The sequence below is a fragment of the Erpetoichthys calabaricus genome, chromosome 3, assembly GCF_900747795.2.
Source record: "Erpetoichthys calabaricus chromosome 3, fErpCal1.3, whole genome shotgun sequence".
NCBI classification, from domain to species: domain Eukaryota; kingdom Metazoa; phylum Chordata; class Cladistia; order Polypteriformes; family Polypteridae; genus Erpetoichthys; species Erpetoichthys calabaricus.
This window is the reverse complement of record NC_041396.2, coordinates 87,720,666-87,738,752: the sequence shown is the minus strand read 5'-3', so window position 1 is coordinate 87,738,752 and position 18,087 is coordinate 87,720,666. Positions and strand designations below refer to the sequence as shown.

At 35.0% G+C, this 18,087-nt stretch overlaps 2 protein-coding genes across 3 annotated transcripts in view; one reads left to right on the top strand and one right to left on the bottom strand.

Annotated features, from left to right (window-relative positions):
• The window catches only part of rbbp5 (retinoblastoma binding protein 5), a 37,674-nt gene extending 30,711 nt beyond the window's left edge, over positions 1–6,963 (bottom strand). For both annotated transcript variants that reach the window (XM_028797066.2, XM_028797067.2), the window contains exons 1-2: positions 6,809–6,963; positions 889–914 (exon numbers count right to left, since the gene is read on the bottom strand). In XM_028797066.2, the coding sequence (XP_028652899.1) occupies positions 889–914; positions 6,809–6,827 (45 nt within the window). In that variant the 5' untranslated portion in view covers positions 6,828–6,963. The remainder of the gene's footprint in view (positions 1–888; positions 915–6,808) is intronic.
• A 460-nt stretch (positions 6,964–7,423) lies between these two features.
• LOC114648179 (ras-related protein Rab-7L1-like) lies at positions 7,424–17,300 on the top strand. Its single transcript, XM_051924663.1, has 5 exons — positions 7,424–8,344; positions 12,669–12,740; positions 14,234–14,415; positions 15,920–16,041; positions 16,716–17,300. The coding sequence occupies exons 1-5, from the start codon at positions 8,221–8,223 to the stop codon at positions 16,825–16,827; spliced, it is 612 nt and encodes a 203-aa protein (XP_051780623.1). The 5' UTR covers positions 7,424–8,220; the 3' UTR covers positions 16,828–17,300.
• The last annotated feature ends 787 nt before the right edge of the window (positions 17,301–18,087 follow it).

Genomic DNA, 18,087 nt, shown 5'->3' with positions numbered 1-18,087 from the left:
ATCATTTTCATGATGAAATGCATTAAAGCAGGTATCAAACATGCATGGTGGTGTGGCGGTAGTGCTGCTACCTCACAGTAAGGGGTCTCCAGGTGTATGTTCAGTGTAGAGAACTTTATGGCAGGTGTAACAAGGCTCCAAAAAACTGGATGTATGAATGGCTAATGCACAGGTTTAACTGAAATATTGTGTAAATGTTGGGTTCGTGATCTGGTGGTTGGAGACACGAACACAGAATTCAATGGATGTTCTTCTGAGCGGGCTTTCTTTATTGCATGCGTGCTGTCTCTATATGACGTACCAAACCTCCCGTTCCTATCCTTCCTTTTTCTTTCTCCACATAACCAATCACCACACGATAAACATCTTTGTGAAATTAAAACTAGTTATAAACTTAGACCACGGAGTGTTCAAAACTTTAAAAAAATCTTCGTTATACATTTTTAAATAAAAGATAAAGGTTACTTAACAACCGCTTATCCTGACAACTGCATGCCTTTCCTAACCTGTGGTTGTATATGTATTATCTAGTATTATATTTAATAAACACCATTATATTAATTGTATGTTGATGGTATTATACTCCTGTTACTAATCTTTGGGAGACATGCAATTTAGAAAGAATCTCATTATACTGTATACACATAACAATATAGTTGAACATACTTGATACTGTACCTTGACAATTAGAATTACTGAACAAATTAAAGTCTAATTTTCAAAAGACACCCAACAAGGAACATATGCCAACTGAAATGAAACATTGCATAAACAGAAATTATCTTTTTTTTTTTTTTTTTTTTTTTTTTTTTACATTTTATTGAAATCAAATAACATTCCATACAAGCAAGTCAAGTTTAACATTAACAGAAATTATATCGATCTTACCTCTGGATAATTCTGTCCAAAGGACTCTTTGTGGTTAGAGAGAGAGAGAGAGAGACAAAAAAAACATGTTTTAAGACGTACTGGAAAGTCTTCATCAGTCTTAAAAATTATTATTATTAACACATTTCAGAATTTTGATTAACATCTCATGCAAAGATAAAATGAACTCTAAAAATTATGTTCAAAATGAATTTATTTTTTGTAACTCAAGATTGTATTGCTGCAGTGTTGATCTGTAATGGCACACTGTGAAGAATGTCATCTTTATTAGAACATCTGCACCGTCTTACATTAAACAATAATTTTGGAAATGACAATTTTGTACAGAGTCCTAAAATTTAGGATACCAAAACTAATTGGACAAATGGGGGTACAGAGTTTGGCACTACTGCTGCGTATCTCCAGAAGACTGGGGTTAGTAGGGGCTGGGTTTTTCTCTGCTTCTTCCAGTTTTCCTCCCACAGCCTGGAAAATGTTAATGTTAGACTATCTGGAAACTCAAAAATGGCCTGATGTTTTGTATGCAGACAATGTGTGTTATCTGGGTTAGCACCAGCCTTTTGTGACCCTAAATTTGTTAGAAAAATTGATGAATTAACATTAAAAAAATGGCAGTAAAAATATCTAATGCCATATCCCTAACATGCAATGACTGACTGACTGACTAAAGCTGTGTTATTCCAAATAGCTTCAATTATACTTAGATCAGGATTCTGAAGTCGCCAGTCTAATACTGTTAGACAGTCACTCTAATTCTTAATTATGTTTGGGATTGTTAGTGTGCTGAAAGAATAAGTTTTTGCCAATATGCCATTTCCCCAAAGATGTAGCACGACTTACAGATGGTCAAAATTTTCCATATGTTTAAGCAAATTTCTACTCCAAGTTTGTGTATTATAAATCACCAGTAGAGTTCTGCTCTTCCGAGATCTTAAAAATGGCCTTATTAAATGTTAGAGCGTTAAACAACAAGACGTTTTCCATCAACAATCTTATTAGTGTTAGGAAAGTCGACTTTCTTACATTAGGTGAAACATGGCTTAACTCTGATGGTGCGGCTGTTTTAATTGAATCTGCATCTCCGAATTACAGCTTTACTCATGCAGTTTGCCAAGGTAAGAAAGGCAGTGGTTTAGCAAATATTTATTTGAGTTGGTTAAAGTGTAAACATGTCAACTTTGGTACGTTCACGTCTTTTGAGTATCTTGCCGTTGTTATTCAAGGAGTTTCTTAGTCTCTAGTATTGTCCATTTATAAACCTCCTAAATATAATGCATCTTTCTTTTGGGAATTCTCAGACTTAGTGTCAAGTAAAATAACTATGACAAGTTTCTAATAGTTGGCGACTTTAATTTTCGTATCAATAATCAGTGTGACCCAAAAGCAAAAGAATTCATGAATCTCCTGCACACTTTTGATCTGAGCCAACACATTATTCAGCCAACACACAAAGGGGGACACACATTGGATTTAGTGATTACTAAAGGATTAAAAGTTGATGTGAGGTAGATCATGGATATCGGTTTATCAGACCATTTTCTCTTACTATTTAATGTAGAAACACCGAGATAAAATTAAGGAGAAGCAAATTGTTAAAAAAACACTTCTTGGATTCATCAGCAACTTCAAAGTTTACTAACATTTTAAGCAACCAGTCTATTTGTAATGCTTACTACAATAGTGAAAATAATGTAAATAGTAAGGTGGTAAATTTTAATGCTACAGTGAGAGCTGCCACTGACAAAGCCACTCCTAAAATTGAAATGTGATAATTGATAGTGTGCTTGACATAACAAACTCATCATTAGATACAGAGTCTTCCCAGACTGTCTCAAAACTGCTGTTGTTAAACCCCTGCTCAGGAAAAATAATCTCAACTCCTCTGTTTATGACAATTTTAGACCTATTTAAAACCTGTCTTTCTTAAGTAAATTCCTACAAAAATCAGTCATGCATCCTTCCATTATCCAACCCGCTATATCCTAACTACAGGGTCACATGGGTCTGCTGGAGCCAATCCCAGCCAACACAGGGCGCAAGGCAGGAAATAAACCCCAGGCAGGGCACCAGCCCACCGCAGGGCCCACACACACACACTAGGGACAATTTAGAATCGCCAATGCACCTAACCTACACGTCTTTGGACTGTGGGAGGAAACCAGAGTACCCGGAGGAAACCCACGCAGACACAGGGAGAACATGCAAACTCCATGCAGGGTGGACCCAGCAAGCGAACCCAGGTCCCCTTACTGCGAGGCAGCAGCGCAACCCACTGCACCACCGTGCCGCCCAAAATCAGTCATTACGTAGCTAAATGATCACTTGAATAAACATTCTATTCTTGACAAGTTTCAGTGAGGTTTTAGAACAAATCACAGTACAGAAACTGTACTTGTTAAAGTAGTAAATGACTTGCGGGTTAATGCGGACAGAGGCCATTTATCTGTTCTTATCCTCTTAGATCTGAGTGTCGAACTTGATACCATTGATCACAATATTCTTAAAAATCTCCTTAATCAGTGGGTGGGCCTCTCTGGCATTGTCCTAAATTTGTTTAAGTCTTACTTAACAGGTAGAAAATTCTTTGTTAGTTGTGGTAATTATACTTCAAAGACACATGATATTCAACATTGTGTTCCACAATTATCTATCCACAGTCCACTGCTATTTTTGATCTACATGCTTCCACTAGGTCAGATTTTCTCAAGACAAAATGTGAGCTACCAAAGCTATGCTGATGACACACAACTATATTTATCAATTGCATCTGATGACCCCAACTCTCTTGGTTCACTGACCCAATGACCCCTACTTGTGTTTCTAAGTGAATGAGTAGTAATTTTCTCAAGCTAAATAAGGAGAATACAGAAATCTTAGTGATTGGCAAAAATGGATATGGTGAGAGTATTAGAAATAAACTTGACCCATTAGGCTTAAAAGTCAAGACAGAGCTAAAGAATTTAGGAGTAATTATTGACTCTGACCGAAACTTTAAATGACATATTAATCAGATTACTATGACAGCATTTTTTTTACTTACGAAATATAGCAAAAGATCCCTTATAACTTTGCAAGATGCTAAAAGATTAGTTCACGCTTTTGTTTTTAGTCAGCTAGATTACTGTAACACACTCCTCTCAGGACTACCCAAAAAAGACATCAATCGATTGCATCTAGGGCAGAATGCAGCTGTCAGAATCTTAACTAGAAAAAGAAAATCTGAGCACATCTCTCCAGTTTTGATGTCATTACATTGGTTACCCATGCCATTTAGAATTGAGTTTAAAATACTGCTTATGGTTTAAAAAGCCTTAAATAATCTTGCTCCATCCTATATTTCGGAATGCCTTTCACCTTACACTCCAAGTCACAACTTTAGATCTTCAATGGAGTGTCTGCTTATAATTCCGAGAGCTAAACTTAAAAAGAAGTGGTGAGGCAGCCTTTTGCTGTTATGCACCTAAAATTTAGAATAGCTTACCAATAAAAATTCACCAGGCGAACACGGTGGAGCACTTTTAAAAAACTACTAAAACCCATTATTTTAACATGGCTTTCTCATAGCTTAATTTTAATATAACCCTAATATTCTCTATATGCATTGAATTATTGTTTTTATTATGGCTCCGCAATCTGTACTAACCCCTACTTTCTCTGCTGTTCTTTTTCCATTTTTCTGTGATGCTGATCTGTGCCACCACCTCCTGATCAAGGCACCATGCAGTTCCTGCATTGATGGATTGAAGGCTAGATGTCCACATGACCATCATCATCTAATTCTTCCATGTGAAGCTTGAAAACCATGAGGACTTATTTAGATAATTTATGTTAGGTAGAATGCCCAGTGAGGGCTGGGTGGTCTCGTGGCCTTGGAACCCTTGCAGATTTTGTTTTTTTTCTCCAGCCCACTGGAGGTTTTTTTTGTTTTTGCTGTCCTCCCAGCCATTGGAACTAACTTAATTCTTTGTTATTTAGGATTACCTAATTTTATTTTTACATTGTATAAACTTTTCTTTCTTCACCTTGTAAAGCACTTTGAGCTACGTCATTTGTATAAAAATGTGCTATATCAATAAATAATGTTGAGATTTTATATATAACCAGAAACATAATATGATGTAACACACCTCTCAAATTTAGAAGGGGTAAAACTGATCTTAAAGCGATGTTTAAGGATTGCTGGGCATTAGTCATTCCTTCTGTTCAAATCTACTGTTCTACTGTTATACCAGTGGGCCAAAACCTTTGTTTTAACTTTTTGTGTTCATCAAAATTACTTATGAATGCTCTGAAATCATTTTTTTTTTTTTTGTCTGGCACCTCCTGACTCACCAGTATAAGAAACCCCCAAATATGATATACCATTCAACTCATCTTGATGTCTAGTTACGCAAGACATCAAGAGTTTTGGGCTTCACCCCTATTTTATCCCTCTAGCCCTCAAAACCTCTAATTTTTAGGTCTTTTTTTTTTTTTTTTAACCATATTTTGTGCCGAGAATTAACAACTTCATGATAATGAGTAAAAACATCGGTATCCTGAGTAAAAACATAGGTATCTTGAGCAAAGATAATCAGAAGGACTTGACTTTGTGCATGCCACATCAGCTGAGCCCAGGGGTTTACACCTTAATGGGATACATGGGGTCAAAGACATTCCTTTTCACAAAACTTTGGAAAGAAAAAAAAAATCTGGGATTGGTAATATAATCATGTGTCATTTTATTCTATTTTGAAGTTGCTGATCATGAATGAGATATTTTTTTACATTTGATTCTTCACTGGTGGCCCTAGCCCTCTAAGAGCCACTCCCAGAAGGAAACAATTATAAATTTTAAACATAAGCATGTATGGTATCGTTTTAAACTATTTCAAGGTGAGGGATTATAAATATGCTATTTATGATGTTTCAATAGCGATCTAGTCCGCTATGGACCTCTATTAGAGGTTGAAAAAATGACACATTTCAATTACAATCGAAAATACTTAGATTTTAAACATTTAATTTGAAGCACACATTTTAATATTTCAAAAATTTGATAAAATTATTCTTGTGTATTATGTACTTCTGCTTTATGAAGTACATCATTGTATTTCTTACGAACACCCCGATTTAGAGTACCTTACGCTCTATTTTTTTTTTTTTTTTTGTGCTCTGCATAAGTACTCACGGCAACGTGTATTATGTACGCTGTAGTCCCAGCTATCGGAGGGGGCGGTGCCGTCAGTACTCTAACAACCTGTCACAATATGCAACACTTGTATATACTGTACGTGTAATTTGTCGAACACAATGATATATTTCAACACTGGCCGATCACTAAAAAAACAAAACAGTCGAAGTCCCAATCTGAAACATTGCTTCAACCTTAAACACTTCCACAGGTTTACACTATATTTCAGAATACACATACACATCTGATGACTGATGTAACAATGTTGAACAGGGCGTAATATTTTAAAAGGTGAAACAACGTCGCAATCTGAAACACTAAACTAAAATATCCATAGATAATTAATTTTAAGACAATAAAAGTACAAAATGGAAACATTAAAGTAAAAAAAAACCTCAATACGCATTTTAGCATGTTTCTGCACCATTTTGCCGTCCATTTTTAAAAGAGGATCAATTTAAAGTTTGAGCAGCTATTGTAAACCTTACTTTGTTTTCAGTGTAGGTCCTGTTACATACGTACACACCCACGTGCGATTATTAAAGATTTTGTCAAGACATGTGAATTTTGAAGCATGCTGCTCTGATGTTACATTTTACGTAAGCCATTTTTATCACCAAGTTAGAGAAATTACGTTATTTCGGTGTATATTTCTCTCTGTTTTAAGCTTATACCCCAAACACGACTTCATTCTCCACTTTCACCACTGTATTAATAGCTGAGCAAATGTGATGACGACTGACATACCCAAGAGCTCTAGATTCATCTTCCACTGCTTGACCTCCCGATCCTATTTCGTTTTAAAACGATCGGTACTCCTTAATGGACTCGTTTCCTTTCACCATATTTGTACCATCAAAACAAAAAGAAACGACTGGCGCCTCAATGTGCTGAAGGACCTTATCAAGTGGTGCGACTTGCAGCCTGAATAAAAGTAAAAGACCGCAAACAATATTATATTAATTCAAAACAAGAAGCACATAAGCACTATGCTCTGAAAAAGCAAAGCAACTGAAAACTAAAGAACGGACTTGTACGCTTGTTTCATGCATGTTCACATTTCAGAATCTGTTTTTGACCAGGCATGACAAGGGCAACTAATATTTCATTTCCGGCTCAGGTGCCAGGCTACTTCACTAGAAGAGGACCATTTATTGCTTTAAATAAGGATCATACTATATAATAATGTGGTATCAGTCGAAAGGACTTTGCAAGATGGCTTCAAATATTTTGGACTCCAATTTTATTTGTTACTATATCACAGTAATTGCTCATCAGTTCCTGTGATATCGCATCTCTTGATAAAGGAAATTTAGATGAAGTCGCTTCACTGAACGGTGTGTCTCACTATCCCTTTTTACCGTAACATTACAATTATGAAGTATCCTAAATCAACAATTACTACTATCACGAAAAAATACGCTTTAGATACTTGCACGTTCAATTACGATTTTTAAACCTGGAAAGACTGATCTGTTGTTTTCTACGAGTTTCAACAGCATGCCAGTTTGAACTTGGGGCTAGCAGGGATCACATTTAAATCGCGGTTCATCACAGCAATTTCACTAGAGTAAATGGCCTGCGTGGGTATTTGTAGTAACTACAATAACCACCGTGCTTCTTCGAAGTCTGACAAGCCGAATGAAATCATTTGTACCACAGTGGGAATGGTATTGTAACAACTACAACAACCGTCATCCTTTTCGACGTTTTCCCGTTGTCGAAAGGCGGCGACATTTGATACGGTGTAGTGTGATGATGGTTAATAACTACAATGACCATGATGCTTCTCGACAGGCCATAGACAGTCATATGATACTTATTTGATAGGAATAAGTTTCCCGAAACTTTGTGCCACTCTGAAGCTTTTACACTTAAGACGGATGTGAAAGTGGTGATTATGATAACCCTGAAACTTCAACGCAGCCACTTCCAGATGCACATATAAGGGATCCGGGAGACTTTTTCTTTCTCGGTACTGAACACTGATTTAAAAAAATCACCTGCGGTTTTCACCATCTCGTAAGGTGTCTATTAATGCATTACGAAAACGTCAGTCAATGTGCTTCCGAGGAAAAGAAGTTTCTTCATTTATTTGCCTGTAGCGAAACTGTGAATGGTGTTTGGTGGTGAGTTGCCCGGAAGACCACAAAGAGACCATGGCAACACGCGACTATCTTTTCAAAGTTTTGGTTATAGGTGACAATAACGTCGGGAAGACGGCTTTGGTCCAGAGATACGTTAATGACAAATTTTCCAAACATTACAAGGCTACTGTGGGAGGTGGGTCCAGTTATTGTATTTCTGCTTTCTAATTAGTAATCTCGTTTTCCATACGTTATTGTGTTTAAAGAAAGGTTAAAATCTGATATGAGACGTCATTAGACAAACAGTTGTAATGATAATATAATAGCACGAGTCGTTGCTATTTAAAAACAATAAAAAAGAAAGAAAATGGTAATTGGACATATAATGTGGACATTCAGCACTCGAAAGCAAACAGAGACGTGCCCGTTCGCTTCTTGCTTTTGTTGTTGCCCTGACCACTTCTCTCTTGCTTCCATCTGGGTGTAACCTGACAGTATTTGTGGTTGAGAAACTGCTGCTGTCTGGAATGGTCTGTCATATCTAGTAAAGTTTCTCCGGATAACACTTTTTATTTTGACAAGCAGACAGACCTGTATTTGAAGGATTCTAACCACAGAAAATATCTTAAATTGATATAAGATTTTAATATGCAGATAGGTTCAGATTATGTATACTTTATTTGGGGGGAAAAAGTGTCTCTTTGACAGTAGGACATTACCGTGTCAGTATATGCAGCTACTTCACTTTAAATGCCCTGGGTGCAACCTATCACGTTAAAATATATCTCATTTTTATTAGTACGTTTTGTAGTTAAGTTTAGGTTTGCATTTTTATTTAGTTGGCACCTGCATCAAATAACTAGCAAAGTCAGGATTTTTAAAATTATTCTACCACGGGATGTACATAAAGTAGTAGAGGAAGGGGACCTTTTAAATTTAAGAGTTTTTAAAACTTGATTGTCGAGTGCCTGATGATTGCCGTTTTTTTTAATAATCCAGGTGAATCCTGCCTGATCTGTTAATTCCATTTTTAGTTAATTGCTTTTGTTTAGTAATTAGATGTTCAAAGTAGTACTAACACATTATGATAATTAATAACAATATTAACAATATTAATAATAATCATAAAAGAGATTTATGCTACGAGTTCCATTTTAAAGGAGACGAGAAGTGCTCTAGAAATTGATCTGCTCTTTTGTTTTTTTAAAGGGCGTAGTTGATGATTAGTAATGTGCGAACTCCACTGTGTTTGCTTCGCTCGAGTTCGGAGAAATCACGTAAGTGTTCGCGAATATCGCCGTGCATTGAAGTCAATGGGGAAGGACTACCTGAACTAGATTTGACTGGATTATAATGGACTGATCATTATGGCCAAAAAGGTGACCTGAGGTGTGCGGTAGCAGTGCCAACAACTGCACCACCGTGCCTCCCTGAGATCAAAGAAGAAATTGCGCGTCTCTGAATGCGTTATCATGTATTTCATTAAGACAACGCGGAAATGCAGAAATTATGGTCAAAAGTCAGAAAAAATACGTAGGTCTTTTAATGTCAGGATATTCAAAGTGACTTGTCCAGTTTGAAGTCGCTTGCTCGTTCTACTTTTTGAAGTCGTGCTGATGCTTTCTTTTTCTTCTATCAAACAGATATAAATGTCTTGTAAATAGTAATCTATTGTTACAATTATTTCATAGAGTCTCCTGTGTTGGGGGTTGTGCGTCAGGCTGTACCAAGGTTTGTTTTTGTCTCCAAGTGGCTAATTATGCATGCAATAAGGCACGAGGTTCATTCTCTTATACTGACGTGGAACTCGAAGGTCGACCTGCACATTTGGCGACAAGAATAGCCAACGCGTTATTTATTCTGTATATGTTTCATAAAAAAATAAATTTGACAAACTGCATTATTTACTTATGTTATACCTCTAGTAATGCAAATTATCAGCATTATATTGGCGGGGGGGGGTTCCAAGTCGCGCTGGCCTCGCAAAAACTGGGGAAAAAGGTTCTCCTAAACCGACCGAATTATCAGTAAATAATTAGATAAACAAGGGCGAACAGGAACACAGCCAATTCGCTGATCAACACTAGTGATGATGTGTGCCAAAGATGGAATTAATGACTCCCTTTCGGATCCATTTAGTGCCACTTATGTCTGTTTTTATATTACTGTTAAGAAATAATGAAGGGCCAAGTCAAAAAAATTGTGTTAAAATTAAGCAGACTGAAACGATAAAAGGTCGGTTCATTTTAAATAATTATTGTTAACGTTTTTTTTTTCTGTATTTCTTAGAATTAAAATATACAGCAGTGCATTTCATTTTAAATTCCGAAAACAAAACTAAACAATTTAGTAGTTCACTGTTAAAAACTCTTGGTTTATACCACACTCCAAAGACTGTCATTAGGAATAGAATGGTTGCACAAAAATTACATAATTGTAAATATCATAATGCACACTATACATACACATGTACATGCACTAATTGTCAAACCCTGTTAATTTAATTCAAGGTGATGTGGCATCAGAGCCTATCTTGGCAACAATGGTGCACAAGGCAGGAAGCAGTCCTAGAAAGGGCACCAGTCCATCGCATATTATTAACTGTCACACTCGCACTTGCTCACGCTGGAGCCAGTTTATAGTCTCCAATTTACCTTTTCTGGGTGTCTTTGTGAGAAAAACTTCAGCACCCAGAGGAAAACAGATGCAAACTCTACACACAGAATGTGGCCAGGAGCAGAATTTTAGTTCAGGATACTGCTAACTACTGTACTGCCCCCACTCCATAAATTTTGATTGATTATAGAGCATTATACAGTATGTTATATTTCCATAGTTTGAGCTTAAGGCATAAATGACCAAATGTACAGTTCACTCTTCCGTTTTTGAGTTTGCAGTATCCTTTACTGTAGCGAGTTTTAATGTTGTAAGGCTTTTTAAATGTGTAACTGGAATTTCAATTATCTTTTTTGGAAGACCGATATGGAGCATGTAACAGATTTTTTTCTTCTGTGCATAGCTTATTTGTGTGTGAAGAAAGGGTTCTTCTCAGTGTGTAGTGGTACTTTTTTTCCATGAATTCCTGCATGCTATTTTTTTTTTTTTTTTCATCTTATCATTGCACCGCCATGTGAGGGAGTTTTCCTGACTGAAGGGACACCTTGCATCATTCCATACACCTTCCACCTTTCTTCTGTATCAGTCATGCACTGTAGTTAATTACAACCTGTGCATATTGGGTGATATTTTTCTGTCTTGAATTAAATTAGTCAAGATTCCATAATTTCAAATGCAAGAATGTGTTTATTGTTGGAATATGATTGGAATGTCCTAATGTTTATCACATTTTCAAATTTAATTCTTTAGCTGACGCATTCATCTAGAGAGATTTGCCAGTGAAAATCATATTGATACATTTTGTTCCTTTAGTTTGCAACTGTATCAGTGACTAGATAAATAAATTGCACAATGTCTGCCAGACCTTGTTGTTTAGTGGCTTAGTCACTATATACCTATGCAGAATTACTTTAAGAAGTAATATGATAAAACAGTAACATACAGTATATAAATGTAAAATATCTCCGTCTCTTTGCTATTTATATTCACAGTAGGCCTACATTGATTTACTTTTACCTAAGTCAGCACTCTTCACAAATGTTCACACTACTCCTCTTTTTCTCTTTTATATTTCCTGTCAATTTCTCTCATTGTCAGTGTTTTTCACACATTGTTTCACTGCCTACCTCCTTGTCTTATATTTTTTTGTTTATCACCACTCTTTTGCTTTGCCATGTTTTATAGTTCTTAGTCCTAATTTTCAAATTGCATTATCTATTTAGTCCGTTCAAATGTGCTAAATAGCATGATCAGTATAACAAATAAAATACACAAATGCAAGTATACAAAACCCAATTATTACTGTACTGTGTATGTAGATCTGTTTCAAATAATACACTAAAATTGCGTGTACATCACAAAAGCAGCAAAAGTAAAATCTCTGGTAGCATTGTACAAAAAAATAACAAGCATTCTATTCACTTAAATAAACATATTAATCTGCTGTTATGTTCACTCATGCATAAATCTCCTCTCTTGATTTTTTTTTTCTCTCTCTCATTGTAGGTGGAAAATTTTAACAATACTTTATTATCCTTTCTAACAGTTCAGCAGATATATGATGATTAAAAAGGAATTTTAATTTAAAGGTTATATATATAGAGGAATCAAGATATTGGGATTCGCTTTTGTAATGCTTTGATAACTCAAATTTATTTTTAAAAAGTTACATCAGTCAGTCAATTATTTGTATCTACAGAAACTTACTCATGCCTTGAGCCATTGTGTTAAAATGTAAAGAACATTGTTTATCCATTCTGTATCATTCATTTATAATGCATTGCAATGGAGTGTTGTTTGAAATTTTCCCTAATAGCACGTTGAGTAGTAAATGACCTTTACCTTTAATTGTGGTTATGTGGTGTAAATTTATTTTGTCTTTCTTTCTTTCTCTTATTTTTCAGTGGATTTTGCCGTGAAGGTCTTGCAGTGGTCTGATACCGAGACAGTGAGACTCCAGTTATGGGATATTGCAGGTCAATGATAATGATCTCAATATAAATTATTTACAGCAATAGTTTAGAAAGTGCATATAACTTAGCTCGGAATTTCAGTATTAGCAAAAGCATATAAATAGCACTAGTCCCTTTCTTCCCAGTAAATTGCTAATTTATCAGGTTCACCTGTTCCTAATGTCTAAAGATTTTTTTAATACCTTCCAGGCTAGCACTAATATGACAGTGGGTAGTGTTTAACTTTGTGAGTACTTAAACTGAGTAATGATGTTGTTGTTTTTTTTATTATTTATTTATTTATTAATTAATTTTTTTTTTTTGACATCCTCAATAACACATTGAAAAAAATGGTAATTTTGACATCTAAGACATACTGCATTATCATATGAAATGTTAATCAAATGTCAATGAAGTGTGAATGAAGCATTTATAACTTGTAAATGAACTGACATTTTGAGATACGCAATACAAAAAAAGACACGCATGTCAGTTTGATTAGCAACTTTAAAAAATATAATTTGTATAATATTACTAAAATTAGTCTGATGTCAATATTAAAAAAAAAAAAAAAAAAAAAATCCAACAGCAGGTCAGTAAAAGAAAAATAGAGGTCCTTTTTTTCTTCCAATTATAACTTATTCTGCTATAGACTTTCTGTTATATATTGAATCCTACCAGAAATTTATTTTGTATTGCAAAATATGTTTTAGATAAAAAGTAGGCATATCTCATCAACATTTTTTTTCATAAGAAATTTAATATTTCTGCTGGTGTAGGGCAGTTTTAAATGACTGTAATGAGGCATTTTTTTATCAAAGGAACAGTCCACCAAAAAAATTTTTTTTTTTAGGTGCCACCCCATGAAGTTTGTAGTGATGGTCTTGAAAGGTTTTTATTATGTTTTCATGCAGAAAAAAGTTTCTGATATAAGAGAAGTCAATGATGATCAATGTTGAATCTCTGTTAATGATGTGAAAAATGTTAGTGGGGGGGAATCCCATTACTTGTGCCACATAATCCACGTGTCTATTATCCAGTGATATGCTCAAAATGTGCAAAATGCATGCATTTTTTGCTAAAATATTTTTAAACAAATTCATCTGGAAAAAAAAGACACCTATCATAAACAGGTAATGGGTTCCTTTAATACTGTAGTGCAATTTTGAGTTGAAGATCCACCTCTTAACCATGAGAATATCTCTTTTTCTCCATGGAAAGTTTAAGTTCTCTTACCTTTTATTTTATCTATACATCTCAAACAGACCTGTTCAGAAACTCTTCAGTGCATTTATTTTTTTACAATTAGATGAGTCGCTACATCAGCATTACACTGTGGGAGAGCAGGCAGATCACTTTAGTAATTTTTGCTGAAATTTGGATTCCTGTTTTCCTAAGTTTATTGAAAGTTTAAAGTATTTTGCATACTGCAAGTTGCTATCTTTATTTCTCAATTGAAGCAATTTCTATGTTTTTCTGTATACTTTTAATCAATTTCTTTTTGAATCTTCTTCAAGGGCAGGAACGTTTTACATCTATGACACGAATATACTACAAAGAAGCTGCTGGCTGCCTTCTTCTCTTTGATGTGATGAACATGACAACATTCAAAAATTGTCTTTTCTGGAAGCAAGATTTGGACAGCAAATTAATGAGTGCGGATGGTCGGCCCATTCCATGTGTGCTTCTGGCCAGCAAGGTATGAGAAGAACGTTTGTGACTTTGCAGGTTATCCCTTTATTGAACTATTTCTGAGCTTTGCATCCTAGTAGAAGGCTGAGATTTTCTGTGTTTTTATAGTTAACTAACTCCTCATTACATGCAGAAAAGTGAGTCATTGATTAAGATTAATACTCAGATATTTTGTACACGTATCAAAGTGGGAGGAATAGTTCATAATATTTTCTAATTATATAATTTAAATAATGTTCTGTGGTCAGTTTTGACTTTTTTTCTGAACACCACAAATAAGTTGGATGCAATTATAATAACATACTTGCAGTTAATTGGAGATTAATATGGACAAGGAATGTTTTATTTCAAAATCTTCTTTATGGGGCATGTTGAAAGGGAATATTCTACTCCTAAAATATACAGTACTTGCCTGATTCTGCACACCCTCAATGTAGGCAAATGGAAGAATGGTTAGAAACTTGTGATGTACTTAAAGAAGTATTTTGCTATAAAGAAACCTACTTCCTTTTGACTTCTTACCCCTGTTCTTACACCCATTCACACGACCTGCTTACATGCTTTGATTTACAGTATTTTGATGACCCCAAAATGGGTCCTTGAAGTTATTTGAATAATAAATTATACATCAGTCATTTCCAACAATAATCTACCTTTGCATCAATAGTTTAGTTTTTGTAATATTTAAAAATCTATTTAATGATACTTTTTTTTATGAAGGAGCCATTTTTTTTTTTTTTCAAAAAGATAACCTTTAGGGTGATTTCAAAGCTTTGAATGCTAGTATATATGGCTGTTTTCTTTGAACAATCGTGCAAACAAAATTGAATTGTATATCTTGCTAGTCTCTGATGCAAGTTAGACTGACAATCTGAAGGGGTCTTGTTTGGAAGCCCTGGTATACTCTTGACAAAAATTTTCTAGCAGTGGTGTATTTTTGGAGCAATATCTCTGAAACTGATAAATGGGAGAAAAATTGAGTTCTTTTTTGTTTTTGTAAAGTCTCTGACATGAATATAACAAAATATATTTCTCTGTAACAGGTTCTGTTTGGTAGAGAGTTATTCAGAAGATGAAAAAGAATTATCAAAACCGAAGCCTCTGAAGGGTTCAATGTCATCTATGTGCTATAAATAGAAAGAGTTGTGATTTAAGTATCAGCTTTACTGATGCTAGGCTTTTGGAGCATTCTGGCTTATTGCGTTATTACTAATTTTGAAGTAATTTGTTTGTGTGGTTGCACAGGGAAGAGAAAATTTGCAAAGGAGTTGCTAGCTCTTTTTTTTTTTTTTTTTTTATGGTAAGCCAAACTGGGATAGCTTCAGTGTCTGATTCATTCCAAACATTTGCTGCCCAGTAATAAAATCCTTTCTCTTTCCTGTATATCATCTATGGTAATTACCTACTTCAGTCCCTCAAAAGAGATTCTTTTTAGTTGTTCATATAAATCTGCCACAGAAATTCCTAAAATATTTCAGCAGCTTACCAATTGGTCAACTCTTTTATTGCAGTGTGATCTTTCTCCTTGGGAGATGACCAATGAAAGTATTGATCAGTTCAGCAAAGGGAATGGATTTGTCTGCTGGGTTGATACATCGGCCAAGGAGAACAAGAACATTAATGAAGCAGTGAGGTGAGGTCATAATTGTAAAGCTTGTTTCCTCCCAACACTATTCACAAATGAAATATCAAAGAATTTTAACTTTGGATAATTGTATTTTGTAATGGTTCTTTAATTATCTTTTAATAAAACCAAGATGTAGAAACTTCTTAAACATTTTATCAAATGTAAAACTTCATAGTGCCCCTTACTTTTTCAACATTAAAATTAAGTTGTATGATTATTGACTGTCTCTCAGTGGCAGAGAGTCTAATAGTAATATTAAACATTTCTTATCAAAGTCAAAGCTTGTATTTAAAATTGCGCTCATCATTTGACTGTAAGATCTTTGAGTCCAACACCTCCCTGGTTTGCATTCTTTAGAGGGGACAGAAGCACTGCATATAGTAATCAGATTTGATCTGGATCACAAGGGATATTTCCAAGTTGCACAGTCTCCTTGGATGAAGGTAGAGAATCAAGAAGACATACTTGCCAACACTCTGGGACCTTTTGCTAAGCCACTTCACCTGCTTATGTTGTCCTCAGGAAATTGTGTGGCACTAGCGTTTCTCTTTGTTAGCCCCAGTGGAAGTTATGTTCACACAACCCCCCCAAATTGGACACTGAAATGCTTTATTAATGTTTGACTCTTCAATAATTAGTTACATCCATCTAACCTTATTTTTTTTTTTTTGTATAAATAGTATTTTGGTCAGTAAAATGATGAACCGGCCTTCGCCTGATGGTGTATACCAAGGAGGTCATATACAGCTGGACAGCGTGCCAAAGGGACGTCAACAAAGTTTCTGCTGTTAAAGGACTGAGGTGTGGAGCAGAGGAAGACTAGAAGAAGTTTGTTTTAGTAAACAGACTAAATATCAAATACTATAAAAATAGACTGCTAACAAAGGCAGCTTTCCTCATTGTTGTTTTTTAAAACATATATAGAAGTTTTCCCCTGAACAGTATTTTACCCTCTTGGATTGATAAATAGAATGTTAACCTGATGATCACCCACAATGAAACCAGAGAACATGAAAATTTGTGCAATAAACAATGCTGCCCTTTGACGATTTGTTTTCTTCACTATATCATGTTAAACTAGTTCTGCAAGGGTTGTAAACTGCTAGAAGCAGATTTATAATGAAGTGTCCATGGAGGATGACTTCTGCTGAAGCTAAGAGGTCCATTACTTTTTGCAATATAAATCCTCAAAAATTACTGAGTGAAAACTTCTTAGGGTGTATTGGATATCTTGAAAAAGCTACAACCACCAGTGAAAGGTAGAAGATAGACTCTCCTTGTGGTGCTGTGCCTTGGACAGGGTGCAACATCAGTTTATGTAGAATAGGGGTCCTCCTTTCATGCACACCTTCACAGGACAAAGAAGAGGAACAAACTAATTGCCTCAAAGCAAAGGGCAAAATTTAGTGAAGCCACAAAATCCAAATTATATCATAGATTCCTGCACTTACAGACTTTGGAAATGGCTACTCAGTAATTCAGAGGAACGACATGATTGGACCCTGCTTGTTAGAAAGACCTTGCCTTTTTATATTTTTATTTAAGAAAATTTTTAATTATGACTTTTTTGTTTTTATTTGTTGTGGAGTAATTTTGTAAAGTGAGGTAGTAACAGGATGTAATGAATCATAACTGAAGCTACTTGTTACACGAAGAGGGGCAGCACTCTTGCACTTGGTCTGCTTGTTTTTTTCTTTTCGCCCATTCTTTAGATTTGATTGAAGATTTTTAAAGGCTTTACCCAGATTGACAATTACGGTACATAAAGATGTTTATGACCGTATATATAACATATATAATTCCATTGTTAAATTTCACACATCACTTTCATGTTGTTTTTGATATCAATGTTTAGCATTCAATAAATGTTTTAAAATTAATTATGAAGATTGTGAGCATGAAATCATCTTTGAAAAATCTAAATTGTTTTATTAATTTTTAATTCAGTTTCATCATGTCAACATTGGCGTTAGGCAGTGTCTCCTTAAGATCATGAACCCAAAATAATGAGGAATATGTGTCCCTGAGACACTAAATAAATATAATGAAAAA

Bases quoted from the DNA above. Each gene is read 5' to 3' on its own strand.
- LOC114648179 (XM_051924663.1), top strand. From the start codon at position 8,221: ATGGCAACACGCGACTATCTTTTCAAAGTTTTGGTTATAGGTGACAAT. The intron at 8,345-12,668 runs GTGGGTCCAGTT...CTTATTTTTCAG, and splicing joins TTACAAGGCTACTGTGGGAG to TGGATTTTGCCGTGAAGGTC. The intron at 14,416-15,919 runs GTATGAGAAGAA...CTTTTATTGCAG, and splicing joins GTGTGCTTCTGGCCAGCAAG to TGTGATCTTTCTCCTTGGGA.